General features: G+C 43.1%; 2 protein-coding genes across 7 annotated transcripts in view; one reads left to right on the top strand and one right to left on the bottom strand.

Moving 5' to 3' along the window:
* COL14A1 (collagen type XIV alpha 1 chain) overlaps nucleotides 1-12780 on the top strand; it is a 127603-nt gene extending 114823 nt beyond the window's left edge. For 2 of the 6 annotated variants that reach the window (XM_083827097.1, XM_083827096.1), the window contains exons 45-48: nucleotides 270-458; nucleotides 9329-9406; nucleotides 10346-10501; nucleotides 11857-12780. In XM_083827097.1, coding sequence (XP_083683223.1) covers nucleotides 270-458; nucleotides 9329-9406; nucleotides 10346-10501; nucleotides 11857-12182 — 749 coding nt within the window. In that variant the 3' untranslated portion in view covers nucleotides 12183-12780. Of the gene's footprint in view, nucleotides 1-269; nucleotides 459-9328; nucleotides 9407-10345; nucleotides 10502-11300; nucleotides 11730-11856 lie in introns of those variants that run through there. The other 4 variants (XM_083827101.1, XM_083827099.1, XM_083827098.1 and 1 more) reach the window with 3 other exon arrangements.
* Nucleotides 12781-15738: 2958 nt separating this feature from the next.
* Nucleotides 15739-16183, bottom strand: part of MRPL13 (mitochondrial ribosomal protein L13) — a gene marked incomplete at its 3' end in the record, with an annotated part of 34573 nt that continues 34128 nt past the window's right edge. The window contains exon 7 of the mRNA XM_083827108.1: nucleotides 15739-16033. Within this exon, the coding sequence (XP_083683234.1) occupies nucleotides 16009-16033 (25 nt within the window). The remainder of the gene's footprint in view (nucleotides 16034-16183) is intronic.

Here is a 16183-nt window from a genome sequence, read left to right as displayed (position 1 = left end):
CAGTAACAATTTGAAAATTTTACAGACAAAATACCAAAAAAAAACCCCACATCAAAGCAAGGAAATGAGATTCTACACAATAGTTCTTCGCCTTTTCTATATATTCCCTAAACCGCTGTTTCTCCATCAACAAGCACACAACTTCGCATTATTGAAGTTCCCCAGCATGACAGACCACAGCCTTGAGGACCTGCCAGTGCTCTTTTCAAATTTCACTGAACCAGATTCTCCACTGCAAATTGAAAATGATGACATTTTTCTCTTGACAGGTCATATGGCTAGATATAACTCAATCCTGAACCAGATTCCCAGCCAGTCTGTCTCAACACGAACCATTGCAGGACCTCCTGGGGAGCCAGGTCGGCCAGGGGCTCCAGGGCCCCAGGGTGAGCAAGGATCACCAGGCATGCAAGGGTTTCCAGGAACTCCTGGTCAACCAGGAAGACCAGGAGAAAGAGGTAGGCTTTATGTTTGACATATACAAAAACACACCTCTCTTTTCTGATACAGTGCGGTGGCTTTGGTCTCCCGGATAAATGATTTCTGAGGACAAAGTTTTCTCTCTAGCTGATTGTTGAGCTCAACACAGACCATAATGAAAGCTTCTAGTCGTGAAGGTAATGTGTGATTTGACAGGATCAGACAGGTTTAATGCCTTACTGTTGAATATTGGTGGTGTCTAATTGTGCACGTCACATTTGCATCGTAGTAGAACTCTGCAGTAAGCTGGAGCTATGTAAGTGTAAGCAAAGGAGCTTTTGGAGAAGGTCAGCTACAAAATTGATAGGTTTGTGTTGCAGAAAGATTGAGCTTTTCTGCTAAACTTGGGACATGTCCATCAGAAGATTTCTGAGTTATGGTAGTTTGAAAGGAGCAAGTTTGTCAGAAGAGGGAAAAAATCTTAGTTTATGAGGGATTAGGGGGATCAAGGACAGGAAATGCTGAGATCACAGAGAAATAATACAATTAACTGTTCATGTACAAGAATTCCCTATACTCTTACTTGTAGGCTATATCCCTTTCTCCTTTCCTCCTCCAGCACTGTATAATAAAGAAACAAGTTCCATGTTTTGGTTTACTCTCTCTGCAACCCTGGCATTCTTCGTAGCACAAACCTCACAGAGGTAGCAGTGAGGACACTGCTTGTGAAAGTGCTTTGAAGACCCTCACACAAGGAAGTGACCAAAAGCCCAAGAGACAAATGTGATGTTCAAGAGCAATGAATTGGTGTTGCTGTTACAAAGTCTGCCAACTGGAATTTTGAAAGCAAATTATTTTGAAGGCATTTCAGTTTGGCAACGTAGTAGTTCTAGTTCACAGTAGCCATGATGGCCAGCGTTAAAGCATTGTTTTGAAGATGAAGTCTTTGTGTAGACTTGTGAGTTATTTTTGTCCTTTTTTCTCCTCAAGACCATAATTCTAATTACCTTCTGGAAAAAAGAGGCAAAGTTTCAGGTACTGGCCTCTCAATCATGGTGCTGCCTGCTCCAGTTGAGAGAAGACACTGTCCAGAAAGAATGATGAAGGAGAGGGCAGGGGAAAGGATGAAAGAAAATTGGAAGAGGCAGCAAGTTAGGAACTGTTTTCAAAAGTGATGACCCAGAGAATGAATGCAGATCTCAGGGTAGCTACTTTCATAGTCATACTCATGTATTTTAAATCGCTTCTCAGGCAGGAACCATTTAAGCACACAAAATATTTTACTGGGGAATGGAGGAACCAAAAGCACAGGGTATAAAAAGGGAAACCCATCCAGCATTTAGCACGCATTGCCCATTGTGTTTGTTGTGCTGAGGCCGAGACCTGCATGTTGTAGTGCCGTGAAGTCAGAGTGATAGTCACGTAAATGGAACATGGTGGGGGCTAACCTGCTGTTGGTAATATTCATCTTGAAGAAACAACATTGGCAGTAGAGTGATTACAGAAAGAGTAAAAGCACGTTAAAAAAGAATATTAGGTGGTTATAACAAAATAATGCACTTCAATGTGGCTTTTGTGTTCACTTTCCTGTCTCTATAGATAATTGATGTTAGAAGGGACTGATTTTGGCAGGTCGTGCTTGTGGGGAGTTTCATACTTGGTAGAGAGCAAGCTCTTATCGAGCATACTTCGAGAAATATAATCAGTCAGCCAGAACTCTGCAGATTTTCCTGAAGTGTGATGCCAAAAATTTAGTGTTTTGCTATATTTATAGCTTAGAAGAAGATTGTTTTAAGAATGAAGAATCTATGTGTAAACTTAAATACAAAGTAATTAGCTAGTTTATTTGGAGTGAGGATGGTTTTTAGGGCATTCACATAACTACAACCTTGAACAGAACCTGGAAGGAAGGGGAAGGAGCTTGTTCAGAACCTAGGAAAAAATAAGGATTAACTTACTAGTCTTGAGGATTTAATTTCTTCAGAAGCAACTGAAATCGTAGATTGATGCATGATGGATATAATAGCAGTTTATTTAACAGAAAGAAACATTTTGATTTGACATTTTCATAGTCTTTTTCTAAGGGATTGCTCTAAGCTAACTCCAAACCAAAGCAGTAAAAAGTAGAAATTATTTTTACCAGCTTCATGTTTGAGGAGATTGATTGGACGTTTCTTGTGCATTCCCAATTCTCACTTCATTCTTAGTTACATATACAGTGAATTAACAAATAAAAATTGCTCTGCTTCTGGACGGAAGTTTTTTTAGTTCGCAGTGACTACAGAGAGAAGGGTAAATGGACTTGAAGCCCATCACCCCCTGCTGTGTTCTGAAGCACTGTTTGCATTTAACTTGTTCTGCAAGTCCCGATTTATAGTCCTGTCGTGAAGATCTCCAGCCAGCCATTTGGAGTCTTTGTGAACAATGTGTTTCTTTTCACTGATGTCACCGGCCTTTGGCTCTATATGAGGTTAATTTAATGTTCAAGAGCAGTGCCAGATTAGCAACTCTGAGAAGTCGGCCTCCATCCTTAATACAGAAAATGCACTGGAACAGTGACAGCAGTGTCAGCAGAGCACGCTAAAGAGTAATAGGCATTGGAACGGAAAAAAGACCCACTTGTTTATCTAGTAGGGTGTTTGTATTTTCTCAGAGTTTGGGCTGTTGGAATTGCTGCAAGAACCTGTTACTGGCCCTGAACTGAACGGAAAGGTGTTATAGCAGGAAGAGAAAGTGGGGGGATGCTCACCGTTCCCTCTCCTGCCCACCACCCATCCAGTCCAGGTCCGTGACAAGTGGGGACTTCGGAAGGCAGTGTGTGGAACTGCTTCAAAATTAGGCACCAAAGAGAGCTTTACTGGAAAATGTCAGCAGTGGAAGATCTTGAAACCAGTGAACTTCCCTGCTAATTTGCCCGGCCAATAGCTTCTTTCCCCTTGTTTACCTTGTCAGCCTGCCAGGCGTTAATCAGATTTTTCTGGATGGAGACTTGGATCGAGAGAATGTCTTTGAGTTCTGTTATAAACCTCCACTTGAACTTCTGGGTCCAGGGTGTCCCATTCCTGAATGTGTTCTCTCACTAGGACTACACTGAGCTAGTCATCCCAAGAAAGACCACCTCGGCGAGGAGGATAAGTCATTCTCTTGACAGATTCAGTTCGCAGTGTCTTTTGTGTCGACGTCAGTGAATGGATCGGGATCACAGTAACGCATTTGTTACTCAGTTTTCTAATAACACGAGAAGAAACATCTCTGGAAACCCCTATACATATTTGTTAGCAGTATTAACATCTTAGTGCTGGCCCAACAGACCATTGAACGAGTGATTTAAAGATTAAGGAAACCCCGCTGTTTTATGTGTTATGATACATAATCCCAGATAAACTACTAGAATTTTGCTGTTTTACATATTTGCATAAATATAGGAGTTCAGAAGAAAATACATCCAAACTGATTATTCACTGCATTCACCTCTGTTATTTTAACTAGTTCGCAGCACTGGTTTCTATTTATATTTCAGCTAGTTCCAACAGCTTTTGTTTTGATTTTGTGTGCATGAACTGGGACTTAAATAGCTAGTGTCTGGCTTCTGAGTGCTCAGGAAGTAGTTCAACTTCTGCTAAATAATATAAAATGGCAAAGATTCAGTATAATTTCTTTCTATTTATTTTATTTTTTTTCAGGTATTTTTGTAATACTTCAGCGGTTTTCTGAACCTTGAAGAGTGATGTAAAATCCATAGTAAAGGTTACACTGATTCACTTCTAGCTTCCAAATGCTGTGAAAATGCAGTTATTGTCCTGCCATTGGGTGGGATTCTGCCCTTATCGTGTGTCCTGAAGTGATGCAAAAAACTTGTGGCTACTGACTCCATCTCACGGTTACTGAAATACAACCAATACCCAAGCTCTCAAGTGGAAAGTCAGTATGCTCAAGTACAGCTTCATCTGTACTCGCTTCCTGGCTTTATATGAAGGAGTTTAGTTAAACGTGTTATCAAACGCCCCATGTTTGTGGTTCGGATGGTGATGTTCTAATGGAATTAAATGGAACTTTTGCCAGCTGAGTCAAATATTTTTGTTTCCAATTTTAGTTTCATCTAGATATAAAAAAAATAATCACATAGTGTTATAATATATTATGGTTACAACTGAGCATCTTTAAAAGAGGAGAATTTTAGGTCCCAGTTTAATTTTTCTCAATTGCTGTATATGCAATTCTTCCCAAATGACAATATTCTCTTAAAGAGCAATACCTAAGGTTTGTCTTTGTGGAGAAAACATGGACATTTAATTTTCTTTGCTAGGGAATGTGTTCATGATCTTGGTTTTTGATAACTGATGCTATCAGAGAGATATTTAGCAGAGAGTTGGAAATAATTGATTTCAGTTGCTTGTGATCTCCTTGGGGTTGAACCCAAGCCATTGCTTATTTTGGCGAGGGAAGAAACATAAAGAACCAGTTAACTTGAAGGGGGGGAGACAGCCGGTACTGTTGAAGTATGTCCGGAGCATGAACCTGTAAACAGTTACTAGGATTTGAAGCCACCCTAAACCGAATGTCAAGTTTTGATGCATACTTTTATCCCTACCAGTGATTAACCACTGGAGTAACCAACACGGAGAGTGATGTCTTTCTGGGCGATGTAAAGAGAAATGGGTGAAGTCTGAATATCGTTGATAGGAGGGAGCTGTTAACTATGGCCAAGAGGGCTGTGAATCTGTTTACTCTTAGTAAAGACCTTTGGTGGGAAGCCTGTTAGTGGAGCTCACAGAGTGCTTGATTTTAGCTCATGTGAGGTTTGCCTTAGGAGCAGGCTATTCTTGCTTCAGTGTTTATGTTCTCTCCTGCTTGGGTAAACTTTTCTGGAAAGCAGACTAAAAGAAACCTGAAGCAAACTTGTGTTTTGGCCTCCAGTATGTTTGCTCTAGGAACTGGATATCCATGTGATTTCAAAGAAAGTTTGCCCCGTGCAAGAGCTTCATAACATGTTCCAGGACAAGCTTTTTATTATTAGCCTGAGTGGATTTGTTCTGTTTTTATCGCTGCTTACTGGAATTTCTCCTGGGAACATCGTGTATGGATGCATGTACTTGTGTGCGTAAAGAATAACCGAGTGCATTGAGGGCTGTGATTTGAAAATATTGTGGCAATTGTTTTTGAGGTCACCGTTTAATGTTATCATAAAGTCGGATAAACAATCGCACTAAATATCTGTGTAGATTCCAGATGGTTATCGTGGGCCAGTCTTGTTATGATCAAAGCAATCCACACACACACACTGTGCCTTTTGCAAACGGCCAGCGTTTCCTTACAGGGCACGTATGGAAAGGGACAATCTAGATGAATTGCCTTTGTTAAAAGCCTGCAGCAAAAGTAGAGAATTGCAACAGAGGACACTCTCCATGTGCTTAAGGGGGCTAAGCAAATTTTAAATGTCTGGAAACTGCATTTGGAATGCAGGAAAAGGGGTTTGCATGAGAAAGTCATTTTTAAAATGTGTGGAATTCAGTTGCTGATCACAGACGATGTGTTTTTTTGGCAGGTTCCCTCAGTGCTATAAAAGTGGATTAGAGCATCTCTGCCACCTAGGACTGCTTCCTGCCATAGGCTGTGCAGTGCAGTCATTCGTCAAAGGTGCTGAATAGCACTGCAGCTTGAAACTGCAGTCTGTGCTCTAACTAAATGCTAGATTACAAACAGGAGGCTTGTCCTGAACTGGGAGGATACTCTCAGAGAACAGGAATCCCAAATGTTACATCACTAAGAATCCCAGAAGAAAAGATGTTGGCAAATTTCAAGATGCTTGAGTAATTTAAACACTTAAGACCCTTTCACCTTCGGTTAGGTTTTAGTAATCTTGCAGTTTGGCCAGAGGTTTATCATTATCTGCCTGAAAAAGGCCAAGTGGGAACTGATTTAGTTGTAAAACAAAGTGGTTGTGTACAAACAAGATAGAAAATTGAAAGATCAGATGTGAAGGATGCTTGAGAGAAGAGAGCTTGGTGCTGGTTCCTCTCCACCTCTGCTCCAGTGACTGGATGGTTAGAGCATCATTTCAGGAAATGTGAAGCTGTATTCCTTTCTCACTTACTGCCACCACTGGGAGACGTGTGGTTGCTCTGCTTGATGAATATATTCCTCTGTGTTCTGGACGTTAGGTCCTGAAATCACAGAATGGTTTGGGGCTGAAAGGACCTTAAAGCCCACCCAGTTCCAACCCCCTGCCATGGGCAGGGACACCTTCCACCAGCCCAGGTTGCCCAAAGTCCCATCCAGCCTGGCCTTGAACCCTCCAGGGATGGGGCGTCCACAGCTTCTCTGGGCAGCCTGTGCCAGTGCCTCACCACACTCGGAGTAAAGAATTTCTTCCTTATATCTAACCTAAACCTACCCTCTTTTAGTTTAAAGCCACTACCCTTATCCTATCCTTACGCTCCCTGACAAAGAGTCCCTCCTCAGCTTTCCTGTAGCCCCCTTTAGGTACTGGCAGGCCGCTGTAAGGTCTCCCTGGAGCCTTCTCTTTGCCAGGCTGAACAACCCCAACTGTCTCAACCTTCCTTCAGAGGAGAGGTGCTCCAGTTCTTTGATCATCCTCACGACCTTCTTCTGGACTCGTTCTAATAGGTCCATGTCTTTTTTTGTGCCGGGGGCCCCAGTGCTCCTGGTGGGGTCTCAAGAGAGCAGAGCGGAGGGGGAGAATCCCCTCCCTCACACTGCTGACCATGCTGCTTTTGATGCAGCCCAGGATATGGTTGGTTTTCTGGGCTGCAAGCACACATTGCCGGCTCGTGTTGAGCTTCTCATCAACCAACAGGCCCTTCTCCTCAGGGCTGCTCCCAATCCATTCTCCACCTGGCCAATATCTGTGCTTGGGATTGCCCTGCCCCAGATGCAGGCCCTAGTTGAACTTCATGAGGTTCTCACAGGCCCAAGTCTGAATAAAGTCTGAAACAAGGTCTCCCTCTCCATGGTAAATTTTTGAGCAATCAGGCTAGAGAGCCATTCCTCATCTTTCTGGCCTAAAACTAACAGGTCACCAAGAACATTAAAAAAAAAAAAGTGTAATCAAAGGAAACAGAAGGTACAAAATGGAAACAGAAAATATTTGAACTGTGCTGGAACAGTGGCAAAAAACCTTGTAGGGTAAGAACAAGCTTGTCCTGCTTTGGTTAAAAATGAGGAGCTCAGCAGAGTTACTACTTGCAGAGGTAGGCCCGTGTTTTCCAGGTGACTGCGCTATGTGATACAGTGCCCCTGAGGCTACACGTTCAGCAGCAGACCCAGAACTCACTGGGGGATCCTGAATCCCCTCCCTGGTGTGAATTCCGATTGTCCAGTCCCAGAGGGTGCTGCGTGGGAGGCCTTGGTGCTTCTCAAGTCTTCAGCTGGGGAAGAGATTGCAGGAAATAGGGATTTCCCTGCCTCCCTTCCTATTTCAGGTCTTGGTATCAACCGCCGAGGAACCAGGAGAGCTCCTTTTCTTGGGACCAGATGGGGACCCACTCCCCCTTTGCTTACACCTCCATCGAAAGCCCAACAACCAACCTGAGACAAACACAGAACCACCAGATTGCTTTCCCACAGACCCTTATTTTACAAACTCAAGGAGAGCAATGCATTGTCAGTGACGGGTTTTAATTGCAATATCTTTCACAGTTACAGCTTGTTCCTGTTTGCATCCATCAGAAATTGGCTTAGGAAGGAAAAAAAATCTTACACGGCTCCTTGTAAAAAGGAGAGTCTGGACACAGTCACCCGGGAGGTGCCTCGTAGATATTTTTCCTTAGATGTTGCAGTTACCTGAGCAGAAGGGAAGGCAGCAGGCCAGTCAGCTGAAATCGGAGAGCGTGCCTCATCGAGGCTAGCAGCACTTTTTTCTGTCTACTTTGTTTTCGTGAAGGTGCTCTATGCTGGCTTTCATTCTGAAAGCGTGGAAGCTGTGAAGCAGTGAGAGCAATTACCAGCATTGGGAGGTCTGGAAAATGGGGGGACGGTCCCACAACCAGCCTGGGTTTTGTGTCTCTGAACCATCCAAATCAAACACAGACTTTATGAGAGTTTCCAAGTCGCCGGTGGAAACTCAGGGTCTGGAATTTGTAGTTTTGACACCTACTTCAGTTCGACACCGCTCATTGTGATCGCTGCATGTAGAAGTGTTTTTATAGGATGCCGTAGTGGTAGAGGAGCAGGAGATGGAAAGCTGGAAGAATGTTGTGCCGTTCCTGGATTCCTAGATCTGCAGTCTTCACAGATCAGCCCCAATGATAGAAATTCAGGGCCATGAGCAAGTGCACGAACACAACTATATGGCACTGTGTGTTGGAAAGTCAGGTTTTGTGACTGCAAAGCTCTTAGACTGGGCTTCAACTGGGGGACAGATTCTGGCTGTGCTGAGACTTTTTTGCACTTCAGCAGCTTAAGGCCCTCCGATGATAACTTTCAGTTTTCTTGTGGACCCATCTTGTGATGAACCACTGTTTGGTGGGTGAACGCTTGAAGGAAATTTGGCTGTAGCATTAAAAAAATCTGATTTTTTTTTTTCTGGGCTGCACAGCAGTTTACAGACAGCTTTGTGAGGCTCTGACTATTCTTCTGACTTACCATCATTGTACCTTGGCACAGTCCAGAAGCAGCCTTCCAGCAGGAAGCGCAGTTGGAAACTGGTCTGTGCCCTTGTAAACCACCCAGATGAATCCACGCTTAAGACCCATGGAACACTGATTCCCTTGAGAGGCTATTGGAGAAGAGAGGAGAAAGGAACCAAATAGTTCTCTATTTTACCTCCTTCCTCCTCTCCCATCTGTATTTAAGTGAAAAGTAATGTATGGAACCACAGCCCCGGTTAAATAATAACCATTGCACAGCTCTGTGCAGGATGTGGCTCTGATGAGTACCGTTTCCTTAGGTTTACCGGGCGAGAAGGGAGAAAAAGGCAATCCGGGTGTTGGAACTCAAGGACCCCGAGGCCCACCAGGATCTACAGGTAAAGTCGTTACATCTGGGGCAGTTGGGTTACACCGCTCTCACCCCTTTGCAAGGCACCTAAGAATTTCAGGGCTGTGTCCTCCACTTTTAAGGCTCATGCAGCAGAAGAAGCTGTCATTTAGGCCCCTCACTGCTGTAAAGTTTTTACTCTGTGATATGACATCGTGATGTGATGCGCGGTGGTGTCATCAGTCACACAAGAATTTTCCTTTTCCCCGTGATAAATTGCTTCTCCAAAACCCTCCTTTTTAATGTTCTAAGTATTTTTTTTTTTTGAAATAGTGTCTGGTAGGTAAAAATTAATCTGGATTGATTGCATTTGTTTCCTCATTGACCCAAGGCCATTCCTAACTGTAACTTGAGAGGGAAATGTATGTGAATTCAGCACATTAATCAAAGGGATTTAGATTTAGTTCCTGAAAAAAATAGAGTGATATTCAAATCCTGTTGAAAGATGCATAAACTTGCACTGACTTTGTTAGGCTATTCATTCGTTAGAGGACTGCTATCAAAGCAGAGCGCTACCCAGAGGGTGCACTGAAACAGTGGGTGGACAGGAGAGCCATGCTGGCATCCAGGGCTGTCCTCCCCCATGAAGCCGCCTTCCCAAATGTCTGGCACTTGGTGAAACATTTGCTCTGTAGAAACGCTAGTACAAATTTCTGGCTAAAAGCTGCCTCTGGCACGGAAGACAAAGCACCAGCCAGCGCGGAGGCTTGTCAGGAGCAGGGAAAAGGCTGGAGCCTTTCCCTCGGCGTGCCTGGGGGCGCTGGAGCAGGGAGGTGCAGCCCCCGTGCTCAAGCTGTCTCCTGGACGTAGTCGCAGTGCTCTCCGTGCTGCCTCCTCCTAGCACCAGGCCTGCAGCGCTGCCAAGGCGGCCTGGACTCGCTGCCGTCACAAGATGCCAGTCACGCCTTTATCTCCCCGTTTCACGCAGGGCCTCCAGGAGAAAGCCGAACTGGCAGCCCGGGTCCCCCCGGCTCCCCAGGCCCGCGGGGCCCAGCCGGCCACACGGGGCCCCCCGGCTCGCAGGGCCCCTCCGGCCCCCCGGGGTACTGCGACCCTTCCTCCTGCGCGGGGTACGGCATGGGAGGTGAGTAGGCTGCGGTCAGAGCCGCCCCCGGTTTCAGAGGTGGGGTGGCGAGGAAAAGGACCATGTCTTTCTAACAGCCAAAGTAAGATGGAGGCTACTGGCAAACCTTGTGCCACAATGCAGTTGGCTCCGTACAAACAGGCGTGTCCAACGCTGCTGCTTTTTGTGGGGCCATGCAGTGAGCAGGGGTGCCCGCAGCAGTGAGCAGAGTCCACCATCTGATTCAGGCCTGTGAAACGGATGAAGCATACTGGGTTTTTGTCTTGTACCTCTTTGTGTTAGTCCACGAGCCTGCTCCACCTCAACTGAACGCTCTGTGTGTTGAATCCCCCTCTCCTTATGTTCGTGGCGGCGGAGCTGAACATTTGTAGTTTTTAAAAGGTGTTGCTCCACTTCCTCTTCATGGCATGACAGCATGAACGTTACTAAACCTGTACTAGTGTAACCTGAAACAGGGGTGCACGTGTCCGTGATTAACAAGTGAAACAGTCTGGAGAAAACAGTTCTTTCTAAGTCTTCTGTATATCTGACTTTCCTTTTCATTAGAGCACGGAAAGGCCATGGGAGGAAGTTAACACAATTACCAAAAGTGGTGCTGTCCAACCTAAAATTGAAATTTATTTTAGCAAATTACTAGTTACTACAAATGTTATGCATAAGGCATATTTGTTTGATGTTTACATTTTAATCTGCCTGTGAACTGATTCGTACGTTTTACTCACGTGAATGTTTTTGTTGTCGTCTCTTCCTCTCCTCTCCTCCTCGTTTCCCTTCCCTGTTGTTCATTTCCTGTTCGAAGGCCCAATCCCTTACAATGGCTACCAATCCAGAAGGTGAAAGACTCATTCTGGTTCAGTTCTCATTTGGCTGAAGGTCAGATATGGATGCTGAACTTCTCTGTGCTTTCCATCAACGATGTTGACTACCACTAATGAACTTACTGGCAGCTGTACACGCACCTAGCTTCCTTGCACTGCTAAAAGTTATTGCCTGACCCATTTTGCCCATTAATCATATATTCTAGCCCATAATTGGAATAAGCTAAAGCAGGCAGATTGTGCAGTGTATAATAAGTGCCGTATTACAACTGGACATGAGACAAATTTTGGTGGTGGTTTCCAACTAACTTGGCTGTCTGTTGGTGGGTTTCCAATTGCTCCAGCTTATTAATTTTATTAAATGTTTTCACTGTTCCTTTATGTGAATAAAAACGTGTATTTAAAGATGATATATATGCACATGCGCTATATATAAAAAAGTATATATATATGTCAATTTCCTAATGAATGCTTTAATTTTCTACTCCCCTTCTCCTGTGTTAACCATATGAATACTCTTGGTGGTGGTGGGTTAAGGTGGATACGGTGAGCCAACCGATCAAGACATCCCAGTAGTGCAGTTGCCACATAACTCCTACCAAATCTATGACCCCGAGGACCTTTATGATGGTGAGCAACAGCCGTATGTAGTTCACGGGTCCTACCCCTTACCGTCCCCATACTCCCAGTCCTCCTATCCATCACCTCATCTTGCTCAACCAGAGTTTACTCCCGTTCGAGAAGAGATGGAAGCCGTTGAACTGAGATCCCCGGGAATTACTCGCTTCACAAGGAAGATAGCCAAGAGAAGCGTCAAGACTCCAGTACACAAAAGGGCAAACGGAAAAAAGCCCTCTCAATGAACTGTTCAGAAAGGGAAACGTTTTATGTGCATCTATATTCGGCCCTTTGTTCGGGTACCTGACCTGTCACGGAAGATGTTTACAAGCTCTTATGTTAAAGGAAAATAAATGTACATGACCAGCTGACACAAAAAATAAAGGTGATTATCTTGCATGCCAGAAACTTAGTATGTTAGTGGGTTGGTGCTAGATGATGGTGAAGGATCACTCGTAGATCTTTCTCCAGAGTGCTGTTTGATACAGTGTTCAAACTGTATCTAAAAAACTGCATCTGGTAAAGTTGCTGTACAGAACCATTCGGGAAGGTCCATGTTTGTTATCCACGATTTTCCAGCTGACTCTGTTCTCTTAGTTTTGGATGAGTTGCTTTTACTAGCGGATCAACCCTACTAAATTCACCGAAGAACAATGCATAATCAGGTTTCCTTAAAGCCAGCTACTACCCTTTCGCAAAATTTTATGTTTATGCAATTTTTTTTTAACCCACATTATATAAATACACAAGAATGTTCTGTGGGAGTACACTGATAATTTATTGTGAACCTCTTTCGTTTCTGTTTTGTATGCAAATAAAAGTGGCAAGCTTTTATATTGTTAATTTTATACTTGATTGATTTTTAACTAGGAACAATTGTCTAGATCTTCAGGGGACAGAACTTAAAGAGAAGAAAATACATTTCCCTTTCTCAACAGTTGTGCAACAGTTTTACTTTAAAGGTTACAGGCACTTAGTTGAAACAATATTAGCCTTATTTTTAAAATATATGAAGTGGTGAGAATAAATATGAGATAAGGATGTTGTACCATCTGTGGAGTGGAGATTTTTGCATATTAACATGCCAAAGTCAAAAGACTGGCAGGAACAGTTGCAGAGGCAACTTGGATCATCTGATGACGAGCGAAAGAAAAAAAACAACCCAACCGCTTGAGGATAACAAAGCAATTAATGTTAAAGCAGATAAACAAATCTTACAGCGATACACTGAACAGCTTTGAACAACACTACCGAGACTAAGCAACAAAGAAGGTTTTAAAGTAGAAACTCAAAAACATACATACATCTAAGATGAAGTCACAAATTTTGAGCACCTGTAATCCAGCCCTACAGTGACATGGAGAGGCTGACCTGTGGCTCCCAGGACTGTGTTCCTGCTTGCCCCAATGGGCTTCAGGTTCAGCTCCGCAGGGAAAGATGTGTCAGCTTTTGCTTCTGGCCACTGCCAGAAGCCTTCATAGCTTATGAGGAAGGCGAGACACTGGTGCTGAGACAGCTGCATACCTTTACTGTGTTAATCTCAAGTTCTCTGGCCTAGAAATCAGCCTCGTTAGTAACACGAAGCATTTATACCAGCACTGCCCCTGGCTGCATATATCCCAGGGCAATTTGAAGCTAGATCCCATTCTATCCTGCTTCTTTTTTTTCCCCATTAGTTCACTCACCAGTATCTCCTGTCACTTTCTTGTACAAGGTGAAAAGTACGAGATAACTTGGTGATGACCCCACTGTACAGAATACTGCGGCATCGAGGAAGTGGGTATAGCTACAGGTACACACGTGCGTTTAGCAGAGGCTGTCCTGGCACCCAAGTACAAAACTGTCATTGCATTATACACAGCGGTCAGAGTACGTTGCATGGTTTTGATAAGCTCAAACTCTGTCTGGGTACAAATGTAAATATTTGTGTATGGATATAAAACAATCTAGTTCCTTTCTTCTGAGTTTAATACCACGAAGCAGGTTTTCCTTCCACTGCACTCCCCGTATCCACCCCCTGTCACCTGGGCTGGGAATTGGGGCACCCCCAGCCCGGGGATGCCCGCTCCACGGACACACACCCGACCAGGGCAGGCACAACCAACCTCCATCCCTGCCTACGGGCGGTACACGCAGTGAATTAAGCAAATGAAGGGGCTGCTTGGGAGCTACCAGAACCCTCCCTGTAGCATTGGGCCTGTGTTAACTTGTTGCATATGTATTGGTAATAAAATGTAACTGTTTGGTGGGTACTACCAAGATATAAAAATATTATTCAGGATTTGTGTATTTGCCAAAAAAAGTAAGAGGCGCACATATGGGCAAGATTTTCTCCAGAATTCAGTCACTGTATAATCAGGAGCGTCTCATATTTTTCCAGACAGGCGAAGAAAAGTAAGTTGCTGACTGTGAAGTTTGTAACACACAGATAGTTGATGCCACCCAGATCTTAACTACAAAATATGTACTATGTCCTAACACAAAAAAAGTGTTTATTTTAATCTTTTACTTTTAAAAATGCTTTTAGCATTTAACTGAGTTTGGTTACTGAACTGGAAATCAAGTAGGGCAAGTTCACTGGATAGAAGTATTTCCCAGGATAAGCCCATTCGAATGCTAAAGAAATGCCTTTATGAAAAATAGATCATAAATAAAGCAGTAGTTTTCTTCCTATACAATGCTTGTACAAAACGGATATAGTAAACACAAATTTTCCTCACCAAACATTGTAAAATTTGGAAGATAACTTATCAGCATCTTCTACTACAGAAGTAGTAGAAAAATAAGCGATTCGTTTATTTACACAATGACTTTGGTTCAAGAGTTACCTGCAGAAAAGCAACCACGATCTTCTGGTCACATGTGGAAGAGAGAAACTTGTTCTCGGTGTAGCAGACAGTGTCACCTGTGAAATTCATGCTGGCCTTGCTGCGCTGCAGTACTCCAGCAACATGTGCTGCTGGTACTGAAACGTCAATCTTCCGACATCTGAGAAACTCCTGACATTGTGAAGTGCTGCAATTGCTTTCCCTAGAGCAAACAGGTCTCCTGGAAGCACAAACTGATTTCCCGTTGGCTTTATTTCCAGCGCTGTAAGTACATCGTATGGCACACCTTATCAAGAGATGGCCAGAGCTTCGGGATGAGAAATCATGGTCAGTGACCAATACCTTTTTTTGATCGTAAGGAAGAGGCTAAGCTATAGTCATGTTGTGCAGAAAAACTCTTTCTAAAACACTGCTCAAGACTGAAAAACTCCTACAGAACCTAAAAAATGACCACCACAAATCACACCACCCCCTCATTCCAAGATGCATATTTTAATATATTTCTTACATCTAACAGGACTACAATGTGCACGCACACGTATTTGGATATATGCACTGTTTTCTTTGAAGACTAGTAGTTTTGTTGTGTTTTTTTTTTTTTTCCATGTAGTTTGGCTCCAGAAGAAGTTTGATTATGCTCACCACCACCACAATATTTTCAGTGGGCATATTCACCTAAAAAGATATGGAAACTGCAGGCCTGCACAGATGTACATTCAGCAAAATCTCACCATTAATTTCATACTACGTGTACACTCCAGGATCTCGAAAAAGCTTTCAGAAAAACTGTACAAGATCACTTCTACAGCAGTAATAGGTTAAACAGGTCAAGCCACTGGTTTTCAATCCATAATTATTCACTACCCTTACTGGGCAAAAATGAAGTTTTGCAACTTCTAGAGTGAGTAACCTCATTTCAAGAAACAAGGTGGTGTTTTCCCTGAGATACGAATACTAAAAAAAAAAGTAGCAATTCTTTAACAACAGTAATAAAACCCATTTAATTAACAAATAACAGATCATACAACACAAAGTACAGGTGATATTAACAGTGTAATATCAATTCTTAGCTGTTTCAAATACAACAATCTTTATAAGCTTTCCTAATAAACTTTGCTAGTACCTGCCAAAAATATTCTGTGTAGAAGGAATAACTGGGATGCACAGATGCGTCTTCTTCCACGTTAGAAGATTTCTTTTTCAAGGAGGAGACACATTCCTGATAGCAAATGTTCTCCTTTTATTACTTTCTTCGAAAATCTTTAGGTCTGGAAAAAAAAAGTGCTTTGTTAACAAAACATATGGAAACTACAGTGGCTTTGTTTTAGAGATGCAGTAATAGCCATATCTATTTTTATCTCCTTATTCTTGTGCTCGAAGTTTTAGTGCTACTGAGTATTTTCTGGATTACATCAAAA

This window comes from Anser anser (genome assembly GCF_964211835.1).
Source record: "Anser anser genome assembly, chromosome: 2".
In the NCBI taxonomy this organism is placed as follows: Eukaryota; Metazoa; Chordata; class Aves; order Anseriformes; family Anatidae; genus Anser; species Anser anser.
The sequence above is the reverse complement of the archived record's forward strand: the minus strand, read 5'-3'. Positions and strand labels throughout refer to the sequence as shown.